The following is a 23,611-nucleotide window of genomic DNA, read 5'->3' on the forward strand; positions in this document are numbered from 1 at the left end:
TACCCCTGCACTAGAGCAAGCACATTACCTCCAGAACTGAGAACAAAGTGAACAGATTTGTCCTTTTTCTCTTTTGCAAGTTAATGAACACAGACTCGCTGGAGCCTGTCTGGGGCTTCCACTTCGAGCTGCCTAGTAGTATCTCCAGGTCCTGATTTGGTCAGAAGTGTTTTCTGTCTGTGTGCTGCCAGGGCACAGAATATGAGCTCAGTTTAAACCGATTCTCCTTGCCAGTCTCCTTGAAGACTAACTTTCATTCTAACACAGACCCAGAATTGTTTATGATATACATGTCCTTTCAAGGAGCACAAGCATTCCTCCTGCCCTAGCCCTGACCCAATTGCATGTTCACTTACAGTAGGAAAAGTGGAACCACTCAGGTTGGGGGGCTCATGTAGCAGGCCCAGGCTACCTAAGAAGTGATCCCTTTAACCTTTCCTTTGACTTGGTTTTGGGTTGATGGAGGCTGCGTTGCCTGTGGGGAGGTTCAGCAGCAGTACTGCTCCTCCTGGGTCCTGGATGGAACCAAGCTCACATTCGGTTCTGGAAGTACCTATGCAAAGTATCTCATTTCATCCAGACACCATACTCTGGCTTTTGCCTGGGCTGGGTTAGCATGCCAGAAGCTTCTATAGGCTCCACACCCACACCAGAAGCCAGCCCTCCAGGCCTGTTGCCTGTATGCGCATCCCTCAGCCCAGTCTTCCCCAGAACATGCATGTAAGCATCTCAGGTCCTTTCTAACGTTGGTGAAAAAAATACTTCTTTTTTTGTCCCTTTCCTAGAAATGCATACTAGGAAATGCATTTTTGTCTTTACTATGCACTTTAGCCTATAAAGCCAATTAATAAAAATAAATGAGAAAAAAACAAAGAACAAAAGCCTATTAAATGAGTAACTGAATGAAACTCCAGTTTCAGAGGTACGGATGGCGTTGTGGGTTGAACTGCATTCCCCCAAAAGATGTGTTGATGCTTTTTGGAAATATAGGCTTTGCAGATACACTCAAGTTAAGACGCAGTCAAAGTGGCTTAGGGTGAGCCCTAAATCCGGTGACGAGTGTCCTTATAAGAAGGCCATGTGGAGACTCAGGGACAGAGACACAGAGGGAGGACACCATATGACAATGGAAGCAGAGACTGGAGCCATAACCTACAAGCCAAGGAACATGGAGGACTGACAGCAAGCACCAGGAGCCAGGAGAGAGACAAGGCAGAGTTCATCCCTCTGAGCCAATTTCGCCCACACCTTGAATTTGGAATTCTAGCCTCCAGAACTGTAAGAGCTATGGCCTATTGCACTAGAGCATGGCCTATTACAAAGTAAAGAAGTATTAACTATACAATCTCTTTTCATTTATTTTAGGCAAGAGGCAATCATAAAGGAAGCTTCTGTATCTGTAACCTAAAAAATACACAAATACTTTCCATGTATGGCGATTTACATTTCATTGTGACTCACCACTACCATCTGCTGGAAAAAAGTTGAACATCTACTTTGGGTATAGGAAGTTAAAAAAACTTCACAGATACAAAAAACAAAACAAAACAAAACCCACCCTGCTAAATGTAGAAAATGCAATCTATAAACCCTTTAAATATTCAGATTAAGAATGCCAAACATACCATACATTCAATACCTCTAAGATTCTTTTGCAGTGTGTATGCTGTTTTGAAACTATTATGTGGCCCAGAATAGCCAGGTTTTAATCCTGATCCAAATTTTTGGGGCCAGACCTATTGCTTAGGGTGGGAAACTCTGGATTGTTTCCATGGAGATGTGACACACCTAGCTGTGGGCATTACTTTTGATTAGATTACTTCCATGGAACTCCCAAGTGTGGGTGTGGCCTTTTGATTAGATGGAGATGTGATGCCACTCATTCAAGGTGGGCCTTGATTGGTTTACTGAAGTCCTTTAAAAGGGGAAACATTTTGGAGAAACCTCAGATGCAGTTGCTTCTAGCCAACATGAGACCCAGATGTTTGGAGATGCAGAAAGTATATGCCTCAGGGGGGAGCTGTTCGAAACCAGATGTGAAAGACCCCAGCTGAAACCAGCCACATGCCTTTCCAGCTGACAGAGCTACTCTTAGACCCATCGGCCTTTCTTGAGACAAGGTATCTTTATCTGGATGCCTTCGTTTGAACCTTTTTACAGGCTTAGAACTGTAAACTTGCAACTTAATAAATTCTATTTATAAAAGCCGACCCATTTCTGGTATATTGCATTCCAGCAGTATTGGCAAATCAAAACAGTGCGCTTCCAGTGTAATTTAATGTATTTAGAATATATTTTCAAATAAGTTTTTATTGACATTTACTATACATTAATTCTATCTCATTAGCATGAAGGAAGAAATGCTATATTATATTCAGATTGGGTATAAATGAAGACAAAAGTCATTTCCAAACAGGGTGATTATATTTACTTCTTGAAAAAGTAAAGAAAGCAAAAGTTTGAAGGTCATTACATGAGTGCTTTATGGCAATATGTGCCTTTTGTTAAAAGGTTTTAGGGAGATTACGGTCATGGCCTCAGATCATTTTTGCCACACAATACCCTTAAGAGATAAATCATATGGAAGTATGTTAAGAAGTGGCAAAACAATTAAAAATAAAAAAGATTCAATTAGTTGAGCAATTATAAGCCCCCTGCTGTGTACACCTATATAACAGGGAAGGGAGAGCACCAAGTCATTAGGTACCCTACAAGCTATCACATACCTCCTTGGAAATATGCAGGATGCAAAATTAAATCCAAGTATGAGGAAGTATGAGAAACAAATGGCTTTTAAAAACGATCACAATCTACTGAGGACACAAGAAAACAATATCTAGAGAAACAAGTAGCAATTGTACACAACAGAGAAACCACCTACAGTTGGAGCATGGCATTTCCAGTGGTTTACAGGGGAAGGGTATGTGGCGAAGGAGAGGGGCGATATTCCAGGGAGGCGTCCACAGTGCCAGCTACCTTTCAAGATAGTAAGTACCATGGTTTTGAAGAAGGAGGAAAAAATTGGCACCTATACTTACCTGGACACAAGATCAAGTCAACAGTGTGGCTAATAGGCCAGCTTGGGTAGAGCTGAAGGAATTAGGTAACTGGGAAGTTAATGAAAGGGAAGCTGAAGGTTATAATGAAGATATGTGAGTGATTTAGGGCATGCACTCGGGAGTCATAGTAAGAAATATGGCTCATGCTCTTATTAGTTGTGGAATCTTGGCCAAGTTACCTAATGTCTCTGTTGGCCTTGATTTCTTCATCTTTAAAATAGGGAGAATCCCACCTCAAAGGGATGTTGCGAGGATTAAACAGGTTAATAGATGAATGGGCTTTGAAGGGCACTTGGCACATAGTAAGTAATACATAAAAATGTTTACTAATCTTATTTAAGGAAGATATTTTGCTATTTATAAATTACCAATCACAGGGCATACATCACTCTCTGGCTGAATAGCTTTAGTTTCTTTATTGGTAAAATGAAGATATTTATATTTATACACAGAAATGATATATATTTAAGTTTAAATACAGTGACAGGTCAAATATAAGCACTCAATTACTCATATCTATTGTTTATTACTAGTTATATTGTATCTTCAGCTCTACCTTTAATTATTTTATGTTATATATAATATACACATTTTTAAACTGCATATGTAAGCATGTGCAAGTAATATTATGTTTGTATATATGCATTCATGTGTATGTCTGTGTATTTGCATGTATGTATATATGCGCGTGTGTGTGTGTGTGTGTGTGTGTGTAGGCAAACTCCGTATTCTCAGTAATGCAGAGTAATGGAACATGTTGGCAAGAAAATTAGTAACCTAACCTTGATCTAAAAATTGTAAAAACAGCGGCGATCTATACACATCAATGCTAAAGTCCAAAGACTTTTCAGCAAAAACATTAACTTGTACTAAAATTTGTCAGTGGTTAAACAGACAATGAGAAGAGATTCAGTAGTAAGTGGTATGTCAAGCAATTCTGGTTTTTATTCCTTTGGTCCCTTGAATAGAGATAGAAAATTTTCAGAAACCAATTTTTCCATACAATGAGCAAAACAGTCTTGTACCTACCTTTTCGATTAACTCGTAACTCTCCTCAAGTTTGAGCAGCCTGTTCTGCACAGATGTTGAGGCACGCTGGTACACTGCTCGCCATTCCTGAAAGTCACTCTCTGAAATCTCAGCCACAGCAAAACATAATGTTCTTAACCCTGAAAAAGGGAGCAAACACCACCGCCAGCACCAAGTAAGATTGCATTCAGAAGTCGGAAGTTTCCATAATTAATTAAGAGTTTCATTTTGGAAAGATGATAACATTCAAATAGGCTGAAATTCAATTCAATTATGACAAAGTCCTCTACAATTCATACTAAGGATTCCCTAGCCTTTACAGTTGGCACCCTGCTTTCATTTCCAGCCGTTTCAATCCATCCTTCAGATCTGAAGTGACTAGAGTCTCAATGCTAACAGGTTATTCCTTTGGTTGAAATCTTCGAATGGTTCTCCAGGATGAAGTCCAAACCCCAAAGTATGGCTCATGTTCATTTTATCAACTGCCTGCAACCCCATTCTCTGCACTCACTTCCTACATATCAATGGTCTTAAGCACCCTGCTTTGCATATACTGGTCACGCGTTCTCCTTACTCGCCCACTCCTTCCAATCCTGCCTTGCATCTACTCTAAGATTTAGTTTACTAATCATCTCATTGAAGCCACTCCTCCCTACCAGACCCCACAGGCTGAAATCCCAAAATACTCCTACATAGTGAGCTTCATGCTATTTTTCTTTTTTTTTTCACATGGGCAGGCACCGGGAAACGAACCCGGGTCCTCTGGCATGGCAGGCGAGTGTTCTTGCCTGCTGAGCCACCGTGGCCCGCCCTTCATGCTGTTTTTCTTGTGGTCTCTTGTACTTGATAAAAGCTCCTGTGGGGTAACCTTGATTTCTTCATACCTATAACTCCAGTACCTTGCCCTGGTTCTTAAGTAGACGGCTAGCCATAGTGACTTCATAGATGTTTATGAAGGAAGGAAAGGAGGGACCTTAATGGGAATCTACTAGAGAGCCACCTTCCTCTTACTGCAATATATGACTGTATTTAGCATTGCTCTTTACCATTGTAAATGTGTAGTACAAAGAGTTTAGGTATAGTTGAGGGATAGTGGCAAAAAAGAACAGCTTATCAGAAATGCCTGGGGAAAACAGTCAAAGATGATGTCTGATGTCACCTACCCCCAGTGTAATTGATTTCAAAATTTAATTGGAGGCTATTCTCAGCAATGAAAAAGGAGATGAACTGGAACAGTTAGGAGGAAAAAGCATTTGTCAGCCACAGAAGGAAGCAGTTATCTAGGTTCCGAAGAAGACATCCTCACTCACAGTCATTTAACTCTTAGGGTTGACCAGATGCATGCCCTAAAGATCATGAGCCAATAAAACATGGCTAGGGGACTAGGTCAGAAGCAAGAAGCAAAGGTGCATATGGCACCCAGAGGATTATACCTTCTAAACAAGGAGCAGGGTTCCCTGCCTATTGCCAGATCACTGAGTATAGAACTTAAATCTCTGAGGCCATATTGGAAAATGCTTTTCTCTTTTGGAAACTTGGCTGAAAAACTCACTTAGGCTAGCCATGGAGTAGAAGTGTCATTCAGCCAAGGGCCAGAGAGAATGGGGTGGAGGTACAGACTAAGCCAATTCAAATTTATCTAGGAGTTGGATAATCTTTGTTTATCATCCACCCAGAGAGGAGAAAGACAGTTCTCCCTTGTTCTCCCAAAACAACCTGTGCTGTATGGTGGGTAGGGTATTAGGTCTATCTTAGGTTGTGGCTTAAGGAATGTGAACTCCATGGACATATGTGTTTCCATGCTCTTGCATTTTGGAGAAGAATTGTGAGCTTTCAAAAGCCCAGCACTTTCAAAAACATTCCTATCTTTTTATAGTTTGGATTAAGGGGAAAAAAGATTTGATCAGAGGTCAGATTTGGTGCCAGGGGCAACAGTTCTAATTGAAGCAAAAGGGTGAAAACTTAAGATAGAAGATTCAGGTGCAGTTCTGACAACTGTGGTTACGTTTAGAGATGACTGTACAAGTTCTTGGAGGAAATAATCATTATACCTCACTATCCTCACTTACCTTTCATCTAGTCTAGATCAACCCACTTGACTGTGTCCTCTTTTGTCTTCTAGGTCATATTGTTTCAGGAGGACAAAGACCATGTTAATCTTGTTCACCGTGATTCAAGGCCTCACACCAAGTCTGGCATGTGAAACGGGCTTTACAAAGTCTTGAGTTGAAACCAAATTGAACAACTGCTTGATAGTTGCTAATTTTATTGATTTCTTCTCTTTCTCAGGGGGATTAGAAATATCATTGCTTGACTCTTACTTCTATCTCCTAATGAATTGCTTGAGAATTTATATATATTTAAATAGTAAATAGTATTCATTGTAAAGAGTGAAACATGTTTCCATGCCCTACCCCACAAAGCATGGGGACAAAATCTCTCAACATTTTAATTCAGTTTGATATAAAGTAAAATGAAAATACTGGCTAGGATGAGCAGATTGCATAATCCACTATAATCTAAACAATAATCAATAATAAATACCCTACTTTTAAAAATCTCTAAGTAAAATAATAATGATTATGCAAGATATCAAGAGCATAGGATTTCTTTTTATTTTAATCATACTTTATTGCCATATTACACTCACCTTCTGTAGCAAACTGCTCCAAATGTTTTAGGGTAATTTCTTTGTATTTTGAAGTCTCAGCCAGTCGATCATAAATTACAGTGTCCTGGAAAGTAAACAGATGGCAATTAAGCTTAATTAAGCCTTACGAATTTAATGAAGTGGATGCCAGCAACGCTATTAGTAGCAAATCAGTATAAAGACAACCAATTACCTTTAGCAATAATATGAAAGTCTAAAATATTTTTTTCCTAATAAAGTTAAGGTTCTAGCACTGCATTTTCCATCTTTCTTCTTACTGAATAAATCCCTAGTTACTTCAATGTTTAAAATCTCATATTCTAACAATATCTCATAACACTCACATACAGGTCAGTGCTTACAGAGGAAAAGATGTTGAGAAAAACTGAGCTAAATCTAGTGAGAAGGCCAGTGGGGCATAAGAGGAAAGAACCTTGGACAAACTGTATATTTCTGACTGAATCACTCAAGGCTCTGAGATTTGATTTACTTAATCTGTAAAATGCAATTACTGGTTTATCTTTAAAGTCCTTTTCAGCTTTCACCTTAGGTGCCACTTCTGTTCATCCAATTTTCCCTCCTTTTATAAAGTGCCTATTGATTCTCTAGTTATCCTTTTGCTTTGGTTTAATGTTTTAAGAATTTTAATGTTCAGCCTTCATGGTTTTATTAGATCAGGAAAAAATAAATCATTTACCTGCAATTACTTTCTCAGTGGTATTACCTACTATTTTCGGTTCCCAGTCTCAGGTCTGAGACTTGGAAGCAGACTAATAGAGTATGATTTAGAACCCCTGAGAGCAATAGAACCTAGCAACCTCAGAACAGATGGAATATTCCAGGTCCCAATTATGAATTTCTCTTATTTTTTAGTGGTGGAATGGGAAGGGGGACGAAGCAAAAGGAAAGATAATTTCCTCTCATGGCTCCTTCCTGAGAATCCAACGTATAACTTACAAACTCTGCTTTTTCCAGAAGCTAATGAAAGTTTCAATCAAATTAAAATAATCCATTACATAGTCATAAAAATCCTCAAGAAAAAATTAAAATCATGCAAATAACAGCGATAGGTAAAAAGTTCAGGAACGTTACATTCTGCAATGTATACATTCTAATGGAAGAAACTGATGTTCAGAATAGAATAAATTAATTTTCGACTTTATTTTCAGTATCTGGAAAGGCAGTGGCTATTTGCATTAAACATACGGTATGTTTTTAAAACAAAAATCACAATTGGCCATGCTTACATGTGAAAAATAAAAATAAAGATATATAGACACTTTTCGACTCATAGTAATGCTCATGTGTTCAGAGGGCTATATCAACTGTTTGGTATATTTCTAGGAACTGAAAAGGCTTCTTTGCAGATACTAAAGCATATGCAACCCGCTTCCCCCTCCACCCCCCCACCCCCCCCCCAGGACCAGACTTAGAACCTACTGAGTCTATGTTGTTGAAAACTTTAACTGGATTTAATTATCTAGAGTTCTGACCCTTAGCAACACAAAAATGGAAAATTATGATGAGGGGATGTTATTGGAAAGGCACAGCACAAACTGGTCACTTATGTAAAGAGCCTAGGGCTTCAAGGAAAGTTAAAATCTACAGTTAGCAATTCATTTTAGGTAACTTTTCATTAAAAAAACTTGTTTTCCTAATTATCTTTTAGACTGAAGTTCAAACACTACTCTAGCCTTATCACCTGCAGTGACTTGTAAATATTCAGTAAATATTTGTTAAATGAATAAAATGCTTGATGTGATCCTCAATCATTCTGACATTTTATTTACATCCATGCCACATCATATAATATTGCCAAATAAACAAGGACAGCACAAGAAGGAAGCTGTAAAAAAGAGGTCCTACATAGTTCCTTATTTAAGCATGCTATTTATACAGAAGTTATCAATATAATCTTGCTATAAATCAGCCAGTTATCATCCAGGAATCTGCTCTCACTGTCAGGTTACATGGTGAGGCAGTGCTGACCTGCAGCATGAAGTGTGGATCCCTATGAAGTAGAATGTTTACTAAAGACAAACATATTTAAAGACAGACAAACATTTCCTGTGTTTATACATGCTATTCAGAATCCTTTATCCTTTGCCTCTAATGCAGTGATTTGAGCCACTAAAAACAACTACTTTCAGATGTGGTATTTTTTGTATATGACACAGGAATATATTAAAAGGACACTTACTTTGAATTTTCCAAACATTCCTTCAATCACTTTAAAGCCTCCAAGGCGCTAAGTTTATTTGCCAAGTTTCTAATTTCCTTCGGCATATAAATCTTGGGGCAAGATTTTTATTCTCCTTGAATAAACTAAACTTTTATTTGTACAAATGTAACTTGTCCTAAATGAGCTACTATTATAGATAGAAATTTTGCATTTTCCCTTTTTTTATCATTTGAAAATTAATAAAGCAAGACATTTTCTTGCTTTTATTCATTGCAGAATATCTGGGAAAGAACAGGAAAAGAAAATTATCCAAGTACACACACACACACACACACACACACACACACACACACACACACACACACACACAGTCAGCCTCTCTTGGTGCTGTTTTCTGGATTAACTCTTCAGTATCATCTTCCAGTTCACGAACAGCACCGTGATCCCTTCAACTACGTCTAATCCAGAGTTTGCTCTATTTACTGAATTTTTCCTTAAATACATTTACAGTTTCTATTTATTTTACTTATATCCTTGTTTACTGACTTTTTATGGTTTCGAAACGGTTGTAATTCCTATATTACGTTGAGCTCTACATACTCCTTGTCAGACTGGTCTATATAGTTGATATAACCTGGAGTGAATTCACAGTCCAGTTGCTCATGCTGCTTTTTCTTTTTCTTGCCCTGAGTTTCCTCATGTGTCTCCAACTTTCGCTCCCACGCTCCCTTTTTGCATGAACCCCAATCTAGTAGTTTTAAAGTTGTTTCTTCTTTGCTTCCTATTTAGAACCCAGTCTTCAAAGGCGAACTGAAAAACACTACTGGTATTACTTATCCAATACAGCATCAGAATCTTTCTTTCCACCTCTCTAGCCCCGCAGCTGCCTGCCCTGAGGTTGGCATGACCTTTCCTCAGTCACTTCTTATGACTGGGAAATCTTACCAGTGTCTTAGGTTTCAGAGCAGGGATGCTGGTTCCCATCTACATTTTACTTAAATTACTGACTGTCTCCATTGCTCTACAGAAGACAAACTCCCAGCTATTGCTTCACTTCTGAACCCAGAGTCTGAGACCTGTATTTTGGTCTACAAGGACATATATCTTGTTTTTGGGTCTGACTTTGTCTTTCTATTTTCTCTTCATGCTATGCCCTTTATTGTTATAATATTGGAATAGAAGAGATACATCAGAGTACGAACATATTGCGTTACGTTCACTGGAAAATACTGCCAATTGCTTCTTTTTTAACTTTTGTATTGTATAGTATAACATATATACAAAATAAAGAAATAAAAAAGCAATAGTTTTCAAAGCACTCTTTAGCAAGTGGTTATAGGACAGACTCAGAGTTTGTCATAGGCTTCCATATGATCCTCTTGTATTTTTCCTTCTAGGTGCTTCAGAATTTAGGAGGCTAGATTTATTTATAATAAATAAAAAATTTTAATAATTATGATTATAAATACTTATCACAATCAACTTATTTTCCTTTTTGTAAAAAATAACATATATACAAAAAAGCTGTAAATTTCAAGGCACAGCACAATTAATTGTAGAACATATTTCAGACTTTGACATGGGTTACAACTCACAATTTTAGGTTTTTACTTCTAGCTGCTCTAAAATACTAGAGACTAAAAGAGATATCAATTTAATGATTCAGCATTCATATTCATTTGCTAAAGCCTATCTTCTATGTACAAAAACTCTGTCAATTTAATTTTCTTATATTACGTAGGTTTTCTGTGGCACTTGTCATTTGATTATTCCTTCTAAGGAATCAACAGGTCCCCAAGACTTTCGTAATTGCAGATTCCCTTCTTGGATCTTATACTTTGCACCTTTAGCCCTCCTCTCTCTCTTTTTATTAAAAGCTTTTTATTTTGAGATAATTTTAAACTCACAGCAAAGTTGCAACAATAATACAAAAACAATATAGAGAACTCTGATATACCCCCACCCAGATACCCAGATTTACCAACTTTTAATGTTTTGCCATGTTTGCTATGTCATTCATTCTATCCACCTACCTATTCTAAACATGTAAGAGTAGAATGCATACATCCTGCTACTTTAACACTCGATAACTTCCATGTACATTTCCAAAGAACAAGAACATTTATTATGTAACTGCACTAAGTATAGTTACCAAGTTCAAGAAATTTAACACTGTCATAAAATATATATTTTTTTCAATTGTCTCAATAATGTCCTTTTGGGTATTTTCTCCTCCATTATTGGATCCAGTCCAGGATCATGTATTGCATTGTCATTGCCTCTTTAGTCTCTCTTTTTTAAGATTGTGATTACATATAAATACAACTTAAAATTTCCCATCTCAACCACTTCCAACCATACAATACAGTGGGATTAATCACACTCATGATGTGCTACCATCACCAAAACTTTTCTATTATCCCAAACAGAAATCCTGAACCCATATGCTTTAACATCCCATTCCTCTTCCCCTGCCCTTGGAAAACTACACTTGACTTTCTGCCTCTGTGAATTCACATATCCTAGGCATTTCATGCAGGTGAACTTGCACTACATCTGTCTCTGTGTCTGGCCTATTTAGAAAGTCATGGACACACTCAGCAGTCATCTACCAGCCCTTGCCCACCCTTCCTTTCCCCCTAGTGTGTGTATGCACACAGGTGCTCAGTGTATTTCCATTTTTTCTTGTTTGCCTGCAGGTGTCTGAAATGTTTCCATTTTGCAAGAGACTGCAAGCAACCCAACAGGAGATGTGAAATCCAGCAGCCCCAGCTGCTTGCCAGTGAACAAAGGTGAGCCCTTGATGAATGCTTCTGTTCACTGCAAGGCCCTCCTCCATCTGAGGTATATAAGAACCCAATACTTGGGTGGCATAAGTGCACTTCATCTCCGACATAAAGTAGGGTATGTGGAGCTGGTCTCCCTGGGGACTGGCCACAATGGGATCTCTTCCCTTGCCCCTTTGGACCCTTTGTTCTGTTTAAGTAATAAAGCAGTCATTTGCTGAAGGTCTCTGTTCTGCTTGGGCCTGTATTCCCATAACTCACTGTATAAGAACTCTCTCCACACTATTTCACTCAACATGAAGGCTTGCCTATGCTGTAACACTCCCTATCATGGCCAAATTATACTCCAATGCATGGACATACTGCTTTCTTTCCATCTACTCACTCATCAATGGACACTGAGGCTGCCTCAACCCTTTGGCTGACATGAATAATGCTGCCATGAACACTGGGGTCAAATATCTGTTTGAAGTCCTTGCTTTCAACTCCCCTGAGAATACATCCATAAATGGGATCAAAGGGTAACACAGCAGCAATATGGTTACCTTTCAAGTAACCACCCAACTATGCCCCCAGCCCCACCACCACACACAGCAGCTGCAATACTCCACACTCCTACCAAAGCTGTTGGATTTTAAGCAAGGGAGTAAAATATAAACCCTAGTTTTGCCACACTGGGATTTATAATTCTTATTTATTTTTGCTAATTTTGCAAATTCAAAATTACTCCTTAGCTGTTTTATTTTGCAACTTTTGTTATTAATAGGTTAATAAATATTTGTTATTTAATTGGTTAATAAATCTTCTCCCAAATATCAAACTTAGAGAAGTGGTCTACAGCTTTTTACTTTTTCTTCTTTAACTCCGTATCCCTTTTTAGTCTGGTCTTTCAAACTGCTCCTTCAATAGCCCTCTTCTCTTTTCATGTAATATCTTCTTTATATAAGATTTTATCAAAGTACTGCTTTTACTTTTCAGCTACACCTTTTTAATTTCTAAATACATATCCGAACCCCAGATTTCTTCCCCTTGAAATCCAGTTATCTCTGCCTTGATGGCCCAGAGGTACCTCCCAATTCTCTGTGTTGATTAGTGGCAGCATTTAATCATACTCAGTCAGCCAAGCAAAGGTCTGGTAATAATCCTCGATAATCTTTTCCCTCATCATCCACATGCAATCAAATACTAAGTCCTATATCTCCCTCCTCCAACTTCTTGCAACTGTATTGGTTTGGATCCTAATCGACTCTTGCCTTTTCAATAGCCTCAGCTGGCAGCTCTGCATTCATCTCTTGTCAGCACTAAATCATCTTCTTAAGTGGTATCAGAATGATCAGGAAAAAAAATACAAGTTCTTGAGTATGAAAAAAAAAAAGTTCAAACTAACCCATGCCTACCTTGCCAGCCTACTGTTCAGCTATGTCCTGCCAAGCTACAAGTAGTTCTCAAACATTCCATGCTGTTTTTTTTTTCCCAGCTCCATGCTGTTTTACAAGTTTATGCAATTTTATTACCTAACCACATTTCATAGCCCATTTGGGGGTGGGAGGAAACAATGTAATAAACAAGTTAGTATTTGTAAACCATCCCCATGGCTATTCAATAAGGAGGTTAAATTCTTTTATTCTTTCTTCAATAACTCAACAAAGTTTTTAGGTAAAATAGTACTAAAAACTAAAAAAGAAAGTACGTGAGTTAGTTGTAGTAAACTGGATAGATATCAGCTATATAAAATGAGCGTTCTTAAAGGTTCTCCTTATTCCTTTATCACTAAATGTTACAGTTTGCAGACTGTTTACTCTTTATGAGTATGTCTTATAATTCACTTTGGTATGTGGAAAATCTGTACAGTATCCCTCAGATATGGGCTTACTTATCTTAATGGGCTTTCTTTACATATATTTCTCTGACTCATCTCAAGCTCCTGACAAGTCTTGGATCTTACTTATCTTTGTGTCTCCAAAACCCAATTCAAAGTCTGGTAGAAATAATGTACACAGTAAAATTAGATGTTTGAATCAATGAGGACATAAAACCAAGGTAGTTCTAAAACCAAATTCAGGCAACATCATGAAATAATTCCACCAAAAGGCTTTAAAACCAAGGCATTCCAGAATTGCATCTAAAGCTTTTTAAATCAAGGCATCAACAAACATTTCAGTAGAAATTTTTAAAAATTGGCTTAATATTTTTAATAAATTCAGTTTCCAAGTTTACATGTATAAAGCAAGGTCACTGATTCTATTTAAAATTGGTAAGTTCCAGTTAGGAAGTTCACAAACTAGGTTTCCAGAAAAGATAATTCAAGAAGGAAACTGATCTCATAATAACAAAAAAGGTCTTGGTCCACAGTCTCTCATTTTTCCAAGATTTAAAACATATTTTCATTAGGAAAATTCCATTAGATTAATACAAGTTGTATTACTGTCAATACAACCTGCCAATATACAAAAACCAACCAATTGTTGAAAATTTAGTTATGGTTTCTGGTCAATCAAGATGTAGCATAAGACTGTTCAGGGTGCTGTTCCCTGACAGAATCTTTGAACACTAGAAAAACTGGCAGAGCCATATTCTTCAAAACCCTGGTTAAATGATTGCAGTCACCGGATGAGTGCCAAATCAAGAAAACACAGCTTTAAAAATGGAGAAGAAGTTCATGGCACCCTTGCTGGCCCCTCCTCCATGCCCTCCCCAGCACTGATTAAATATTGTTAAGATGTCAATTCTACCCAAAGCAATTTATGAAGCTGAAGATTTACACTTCTTGATTATACAACTATTACAAAGGTACAGTAATTAAAACAGCATAGTACTGGCACAAGCACAGAGTTATATATCAACGGAATCGGAGTTTAGAAATAAACCCTCAAATCTATAGCCAACTGAATTTGGATATGGGGGGCAAGTCCACTCAATTGGGAAAAAATAGTTTTTTCAACAAATGGTGCTGGGAAAACTGGATCTCCATATGCAAAAGAATGAAGATGGACACTTACCTCATACTGAATATAAAATTTAACTCAAAAATGGGGTCAAAGACTTAAATATAAGAACCCAAACATAAAGCTCCTAGAAGGAAAACATAGGGTAGCATCTCCAGGACTTTTACACCAAGAGCATAAGCCACAGAAAAAAAAGTATATAGAAGAGACCTCATCAAAATTAAAACTTTGGTGCAAAGGACTTCATCAAGAAATAAAAAGATGACCTACACAATGAGAGAAAATATTTGAAAACCACATGTCTGGTAAGGATTTACTATCCAGAATGTATAAAGAAATCCTACAACACATTGCAAAAAGACAAACAATGCAATTAAAAAATGGGCAAAATAGTTGAATAGATATTACTCCAAGAAGATATACGAGTGACCAATAATCACACGAAAAGATGCTCAGTATCATTAGACATCAGGGAAATGTAAGTCAAAACCACAATAAGATACCATTTCACAACCATCAGAATGGCTACTATTAAAAAACAGAAAAATAACAGGTGTTAGAGAAGATGTAGAGAAATAGGAAGCCTCATTCATTGTTGGTCAGAAATGTAAAATGGCGGTTCCTCAAAAAGGTAAGTATAGAATTACCATATGACCTGGGAATTCCATTTCTAGGTATATGTTCAAACTAACTAAAAGCAGGGACTTAAACAGATATTTTCAGACTGATGTTCTTAATGGCATTATTCACAGTTATGAAAAGATAGAAGCAACCCAACTGTTGCAACCAACCCAGATAAACGGATAAACATCATGCTGTATATACCCACAAAAGAATATTATTCAGCTATAAAAGGTAATGAAGTTCTGAAGACACCATGTTGAGTGAAATAAGCCAGACACAAAAAAGACAAATAATGTATGAATTCATTAAATGAGAATAATTAAATACATAGAGTCAGAAACTATAACACAGGTTACAAGGGGCTGGTGTAAAGGGTAGCAAGTGGAGAGTTAATACTTAATTGGTACAGGGTTTCCATTTGGGGTGATGGAAAAGTTTTGGATGGTGGAGATGGTGGCCCAACATTGCAAATGTAATTAACACCACTGAATTATATATGGGAATATGGTAAAGGGAGTTTTAGGTTGTATATTTGTTATTAGAATAAAAAATTTAAATTAGCTTTCTCAAAAAAATATTCCATTATAAGTAAAGCAACACAAGATAAATAATAATCACTATAAAAAAACTGTTGCAGTACTTTTGATCCTTTTTTATTTCTATGGTCTTTAGAAAATTATTCTCCAATTGGTGTGGATAACTACTTTGTAATATAATTTAAAATATATTTTAATGTTTTCTAACATAGTTTATATACTGTAAGCCTCAAATATTATATATCAAAAACTGAATTACAGAGATAACCAAAGCAGCAAATTCACCCAGGAGGAATTCCACATTTCATCAGAAGTGGCTGAACTCTATTACTATAAAACACCAACAAAAGTGGATGTCATCAACTTCATGTTACACATCTGGGTTACATTTCCATAGCAGAATGGTAACAGATACATTAAGAATCATCATAAATCAAAACCGTAAAAGAGAAAAGTAAAACTTACAGCTCCTTTGCAGTAAAGCCGTAACTTCCCGGATGGGGTACGAACAATCACTGACATTCTTTTTCTAGAGCTGAAAGAAAGAGATTTTCCCATAATGTGTCTTCTTACTGGGAATGTGCATATATACGTTTGCCATGCCTCACATATTTTAATATTCACAGTGAAAAAATAAATTTCACCGAATTATGAGCCCTCTCCTCCACGTAAACTATCCACTAGGTGTACAGTGGGCACCTTTGAATGTTACATTACATTATTTAAGGCACCAGGATAACATCTACTGCCCTGGAAGAATAATTCACAAAATGACTCCCTTGAAACCTGCAAGAATTAATACCCACCAGGGTAGAGACTAGTTCTGGTTCAATGTTTTCAGATTTGAAAAAATAATTAAGCCATTATCTTAAAGATGAATCATGTTATAGCTCTTAGATAAAACAGAAATCCTAACTAACTTTTAAGTACATACCTCATTGCACATAAAGGCAAAAACTTTAGAAAGCAACTTACACATTCACAACTGTTGATTTTCAATGACTGTTAGAAAACCTCTGGCATTAGGCAATAATTTAATTTATACTAGCAAAATAAAGAACAGACATTTTAACATTGTGGCTGTCAATATAAATAGTCTAATAAAAACTGTCAAACATAAAACATTTCTAATGCATTAGCAAAGAGACAGCAAAGACACTGAAAGACCAAATGACATAATAGCATTTAACAGTATCAAGTCTCATTCATAATTGTGTGTGTATAAACATTGTCTCCAGAACTGAGGGGCAAGAGGGACTTCTCAAGTGTGTATATCAATTTGTGTTACTTTATGACTTTGGATGTTAAAAAACAGAGATAAGTCCAACACAGAGTAGCAGTCAGGTATGAGAGCATAACATAGACTCAGGAGTTTCTACTACTGATGTCAAGAAATATTTAAATTTCATCATTATCTATAATCCCCATTGTATCACCACCTCCAATCTACATCCCTGCGCTTTATTAACATATTTAATCGGGCCTCATTTACAAAGAGGCCTATATGTTCTCTACCTTAGCTTTGCTGGATTTAAGCTACCCTTAAACCAGCTTTGTTAACATGGTCCCAAATTTCTCAACTTCTCTGCTCATCTCTCCTCCTGGCGAAATCCCCAAATCCTAGGTCGATGGGTACCCTTTCTGTGGCTAAAGCAGAGTAAGTGTTGAAAAGTCACCCAGCCTCAGAGATTAGGAAACATGTGATATTCAGCAGCCACTGGATGCTCCATACTGGCCAGCAGTCCACCACATTTCTCTAGTAAGCTTGTTCTTTCTCTCTGCATGGCCACTGCATATCTTCTTCACTATCCAAATTTTAAATGCTCCCTTATCACCAAAAACCCTTTGAATTTTCACAAGTTAACTTGGCTGGAAGCCTGAAGATAGGAAAATTCCTTTCTGCCCCAAAACCTATACCTGCATCTACACGTGTCCCTCCACCTACATCTTTTTCCCAGATACAATGGAGGAAACAGTTCTCTTCCTATCAGAGGCCTTCCTTTCACACATGCTGTGAACCTTCTCTCATCCTCTTTCAGTTAATTTCACTCCAAAGATTACCTCACTTTCTCCAGAGCTTGTGACTTCTTATGTAATGGATATTTCTCATCAGCATTTAAACACGCTGCTGTAAAACCTCCCCTACAATATGGCCCCAATCACCGACCCCCATCACCTGCCAATTCCACACCCACTTTTAACCCTCTGTATTCCACTACACTGCGCAACTTCTCAAAACAATCGTTATACACTGTCTCCAGTTTTCTTGTCTTCATTTTCCAGGCCATTTTCCTCTTGCTTCTCTCCCCACCATTCCAATGAACAGCTAAATCCAACACATATTATCAGGTTTCAATTTACCTAACCTAGTTGCAGCCCTTGCATAGATGACGATTTCTTGAAAGCCTCTCTCCTCTTGGCTCTGGGCTACTATCTATCCTCTACTTCTTTAGGCATAAAACAGTTTCTTTTGTTGATGCCTTGTTTTCTAACTAACCCTTAAAAGTTGGAGTGATTTATGGCTCAGTCCTCAGCCTTCTTCTTCTCACTCTGTATTTATCTCCAGGAGATCCAACTCATTTTTATAGCTTTAAATACTATTTATAGGCCAATGACTACCGAATTTCTATTTTAGGCATAGACTTATTATGTTTTAGACCCTTACATACAATGTCATCTCCAATTGTATGTCTTACAGACAACTAAAATGTAATGATTCCAGGGCGGGCAATGGTGGCGCAGTGGCAGAGTTCTCGCCTGCCATGCTGGAGACCCGGGTTCGATTTCCGGTGGTGCCTGCCCATGCAAAAAAAAAAAAAAAGGCAATGATTCCAAATATCTCATCCTCCAAATTTGCTTCTATTTTGGCTCTTCCATCTGTATAAACCTCTGTCTACCCAGTTGTTCATACTGGAGACCTAACTCCTCCCTCTTTTCACCCTCCACATTCAATCCATGAAAAGCCTCCACTGACATCCCTCAAAAATGAATCTGGATTCTATTCACTTCTCTTTGTTTTATACCATCATCCTAGCCTAAGCCACTAACTCCTCTTATAGAGACTAATTTAACAGAATCTTAGCACTTTTCTTACTTCCACTTTTAAGCCTACTCTCCTCATAGCATCCTAAAAGAACTTAAAACTCCTAATCTTGTTTCATATTTCTTCGTGGCACTTATCACCTAGCACAGTGACTTCTAAGTGTGTGTTTAATAAACACATTTCCAAATGCCAATGACTGTACTGCAAAGTGGCAGGTATAATACAAGTAGGCTTAAATAAAATAGTCACTTTAACATGAAAAGTGACAGGGAGGCACTTTGAGTTTACTTGATTCCAGTTTCCTCTTATTCGTCTTCACTTGGGCCTCTCAGTATATAAGTTAAAAAAAAAAGTTTTTAAATAAAAAGTTGAACACACCCCATTACTTTTGTCATTAACCATTGGCATATTAACCACAGCAATCAAAGTTGGCATAGAAAAGGAAATGCCACTCCTAGTCAGTGTACCAGTCTGTCCTCTGTGGGAGAGAGGTCAAGAGAAAAGGTGGACACTTATTTCCTTGGGCAACAATACTATTTTTTCATCACAATCATGAAGATACTTTAAAGTGTCCTGTGAAAGGTGATGCAATCTTTAAAGACCCTCTTGCCTATAGCTGAGGCCTATCTGCCCCAAAAACATAGGGGCAAGAAGTTACCATGCATATAGACTCTGAATCAAAACGAGGAATTTCCATGTGTATAAACCCTGAATCTAAGAAAGCAGTGCCCTCAAAATATATCTGAATGCAGTGAAAAGGAAATGTTAGGCTGTATACACGATAAATAGGACAAAACTAAAAGCTAAAAAAAAATAAAACAGCTATGGAACTGCATTACATAAACAGTGAGTGACGCCTTTAATGATGGACTACAGTTAATAGTACGAATATAAAAATGTGCTTCCATCAGTTGTAACGAATGTACCACACCAATGCAAGGTGTTAGTGACAGGGTGGTATATGGGGATCCTATGTTTTATGCATGATTGTTCAGTAAACCCGCAACTTCTTTAATTAAAAAGAAAAAGAACATAAGTTAGTTGGGAAACTACATAGTCATGCAGGAAAAATAAGCCAAAAACTCAAAAGAGACATCACTGATTATAATTGAAGGCTTCTATCAACAGCCTCAAGAAACGAAGTCAGTAGAGTCAGCAGAAGAATCACTGTGCTGTCTGTTCTTTTGCCTTTTTTTTTTTTGGAATGCTGTGTGAGCAAGAATCACACTCCATCCTTTTTCTATGAGAATATCCAGTTATCATAGCACCACTTGTTGACTTTTTTTGTTTGTTTTTTGAGTTCATGGGCCAGAAAGTGAACCCAGGTCTCCTGCATGGCAGGCAGGCATTCTATCAATGAATCACCCATGTACCCTGGGTATTGGTTTTATACCTAATAGAGACATGGATATGGTTTCTGAAACCCCAAGGACAATTAGATATTACAAGGGTGGATTCCTTTCTCTGATGAATCTTAGCACCTGTAAGTATAATGTTTCTAGATCACTAGGCATAAGACTCCTGGGTCCTATATCTAAAGCTGTGATGCAGACTATTACATTTCAGACATATTTTTAAACTGCACCCACAAATCATTTGTTGCAACACTCAGAAGACAGATATGTCAGTTAAAATTTGTATTGAAGACTTTAATCTGTTATTTAAATAAACATAGTTAAATAAAAACAAAACATACCTTCTAGTTATTCAAACAGGAAAAAAAATTAAAATGGGCAGCAATTTATCTACACATACAAATCACAGAGCAGATGTTTTACCTAGTGAATTCCAGGACATTGAGCAATTCATATCTTTCTTCCTGCCCCAGCTATTGAAAAGAAAAGCAATGCAGTATTACATCAAGTCAGAATTTTTATTTTAGGCTTTTTGAAAAATCCTTAGTCTTGAAGCTTTAAAGCACAAAATACTATCATGCACAAACTTTTCCTTCTGAAATATATCATCTTAATTGAACATACTAACTTCCAGGTTAAGATGGAAGATTGAATATATTGCATCTAATTTTTGTCCTTCCCAGAGCCCCAATAAAACTACAGTGAAAAGATGGAAGGCAGGGAGTGAAGCAGAAACAACTACAGAGAAAAAAAAAGAATAACAACAAACATTTAGAAGGTAGAAACAGATCAGTGAGTGGTAGGTGACTTAGAGCCAACAAAGCCAAATTATACATCAACATTAAAAAGCTGAGCACCAACCCAATTTGTACCACATAATTCTCAAAAGGCTTAAAGAAGTGAATTTGATTTGGAATAAAGATTTGGAATCATGGGGTAAAACAGAGGTCTAAAATAGGGAGGACCACATCAGAGCTAAGAGCTACTTGGAAAGCAGCTCTCAGCAGTGGGCTTCCTGCTCACTGAATGAAGACTGCAGGCTTTTCTCTATAGGGGGTAAAACAGAGGATCTCTCACTCCTCAGTTAGTAAGCACGGTTGAAGATAGTGGCCTTATGATCACGTTCATACTAAATGCTGGAGGTACTCCAATCCTCCATTCCACTTAGCTCCCTACATTCTGGCAGCCAGATCTATCCCAAAAGAAATTTGGAGATTTCTAAGGAATTCAACCAGTCCAAGAAAAGACCTAAAGATACAGAAGCCAGGACGTCCCAGATGAGTCCCATCCAGACCAACCTACAGTGAAGGGTGATGTTCACCCAACTGCTCCTATGTTTAGAATTTCCAAATCAGCCTTCAAGCTCCCCACTCTTAACCAGAAGAAAAGAAAGGATTGACAGATATCTGAGGAAAGTCTTGAACAGGGAAACAGACAACCCAAATAACAGATTAAAGCAACTTGGGGGAAGCAGAATTCAAGAATAAAATTTCAAAAGACTATCATTATTCCCAGAGACAACATAAATACAGCATTCATGAAACAAGAACAGGAGACTATAAAAATAGAAATACTGAAAGAACAAAAAAGTCCTTGGAAACCAAAACACGATCGTAGAAATGAAAAAATACACATTAGGCTAAAAAGATAAAGTAGAGGATAACTTCCAAAAAGTGGCATAAAAAAGTCAAATACATAAAAAAGTAAAAGAGAAAAGAGAAAACATTAGTCTAAGGATTCATGAAAAGGGATGAAAATGAATAAAATACTTCAAGAAAATTTTCCAGAATGGATGGACACCAATTTACAAACTGAAAGACTCTACCCTGTGCTCAGTGCAATGGATGAAAATACTCCCACTAAGTTAAATTGTCAAGAAATTTTAGACCCCTCAGGACAACTTTCCAGAGAGAGGAAAAAACAAGTCACAAAGGATCTGCACTCACAACAGTGGCTTCTGACTTCTCAGTAGGTATACTAGAAGCAAGAATATAGTGGAGCAGCATCATAAAAATTCTTAAGTAAAATTATTCCTATCATGGTATTCTGTATTCAGCTGAATTACCAATTAAGTATAATGGTAGAGTAAAAATAGACTTGAAAAATCTAAAAAAAGTTACTTCCCCTGTACTTTTTCACAGGAAGCCACTAAAGAGTGTGTTGCATTGGGCAGGCCACGGTGGCTCAGCAGGCAAGAATGCTCACCTGCCATGACCCGGGTTCGATTCCCGGTGCCTGCCCATGTAAAAAAAAAAAAAAAAAGAGTGTGTTGCATCAAAACAAGAGACTAGACCAAGAAAGAGGAAAACATCAGATATAGAAAAGAGAGGCTCTAACACAGGAGAGGAATAAAGGAAGTCTTCAGTAGGATGGGAAAGAAAGTTCAGAATGGTAACTGTGAACCAGACTTAGAAGACAATTAGTCCAAATTAGATGCTGGGTCAGGAATCTGACACAAAGTGCTTCATCAAACATGAGTTCACTAAAAATGAAGATTTGAGCTTCAGGAAACAGGAAGTTCAAAACAGGAAAGTAATTCCAACTGCTAAAGAAGTAGGACTTAGAAAGCAATCAGTCCACACAGAAGGAGAGTAGGGACCTCAAGATGGGTGTTCAAGGAAAGAACTGCAAACTTATAGATGACCTGGCGTGACTATACTGAGAAAAGTATACTGAGAAGGTATGGAAATGATTAGTAATAAGTACAAGGACAATTAAGCAATTTACAAAAAGGCAATTAATTTTAGGAAACAAAAAAAACATTGAAAAAGAAAAAGTACTGTATATGGTAATGCTCAGCTATGATTATACTTTAATTGGCATAATATAAACTAAAGATTGTTTAATGAAGCAAAATTTATACGCAATAAAACACACAGATCTTAAATGCATATTGCAATGAAAATTGTATACTCTGCATAACAACAACCCCAATGAAAAAATAGAATATTCCAATCACCCGACAGGTTCTCTTGTGCCCTTGCCAATCAATCTCACCTCCATCCCCTGATGCAACCACCGAGTTCCATCCGCATAGATACATCAGTTTTGTCTGATCTTGAACTGCATATTAATAACATAAAAAGAGTATACACTCTATTGTGTATGACTTTTTTGCTCAACATAACATTTTTGAGATTCACCCATGTTGTTGATAAATCAACAGGTCATTTCTTTTTACTGTTTAGATATTTCTAAACAATATATGAATTTATCACAATTTGTTTATTCATTCTCCTGTTGATGCATATTTGGATGTTTTTAGTTTTTGCCTATTCCAAAAAAAGCTGTTATAAACACCTCACTCTTCAATTTTCAGAAATATTTTGGTGGACATAAACTTTCATTCCTTTGGGTAAATACCTATGAGTCTATTTGTGGGATTAGGTGTATATTTACTTT

General features: G+C 37.2%; 1 protein-coding gene across 6 annotated transcripts in view; it reads right to left on the reverse strand.

Annotated features, from left to right (window-relative positions):
• Positions 1-23,611, reverse strand: part of ATP8A1 (ATPase phospholipid transporting 8A1) — a 240,458-nt gene that overhangs the window by 116,416 nt on the left and 100,431 nt on the right. For all 6 annotated transcript variants that reach the window (XM_077136764.1, XM_077136763.1, XM_077136767.1 and 3 more), the window contains 4 exons: positions 20,633-20,682; positions 16,277-16,346; positions 6,739-6,823; positions 4,089-4,228 (listed from right to left, as the gene is read on the reverse strand). In XM_077136764.1, coding sequence (XP_076992879.1) covers positions 4,089-4,228; positions 6,739-6,823; positions 16,277-16,346; positions 20,633-20,682 — 345 coding nt within the window. The remainder of the gene's footprint in view (positions 1-4,088; positions 4,229-6,738; positions 6,824-16,276; positions 16,347-20,632; positions 20,683-23,611) is intronic.

This window comes from Tamandua tetradactyla, chromosome 19 (genome assembly GCF_023851605.1).
Source record: "Tamandua tetradactyla isolate mTamTet1 chromosome 19, mTamTet1.pri, whole genome shotgun sequence".
NCBI lineage: Eukaryota > Metazoa > Chordata > Mammalia > Pilosa > Myrmecophagidae > Tamandua > Tamandua tetradactyla.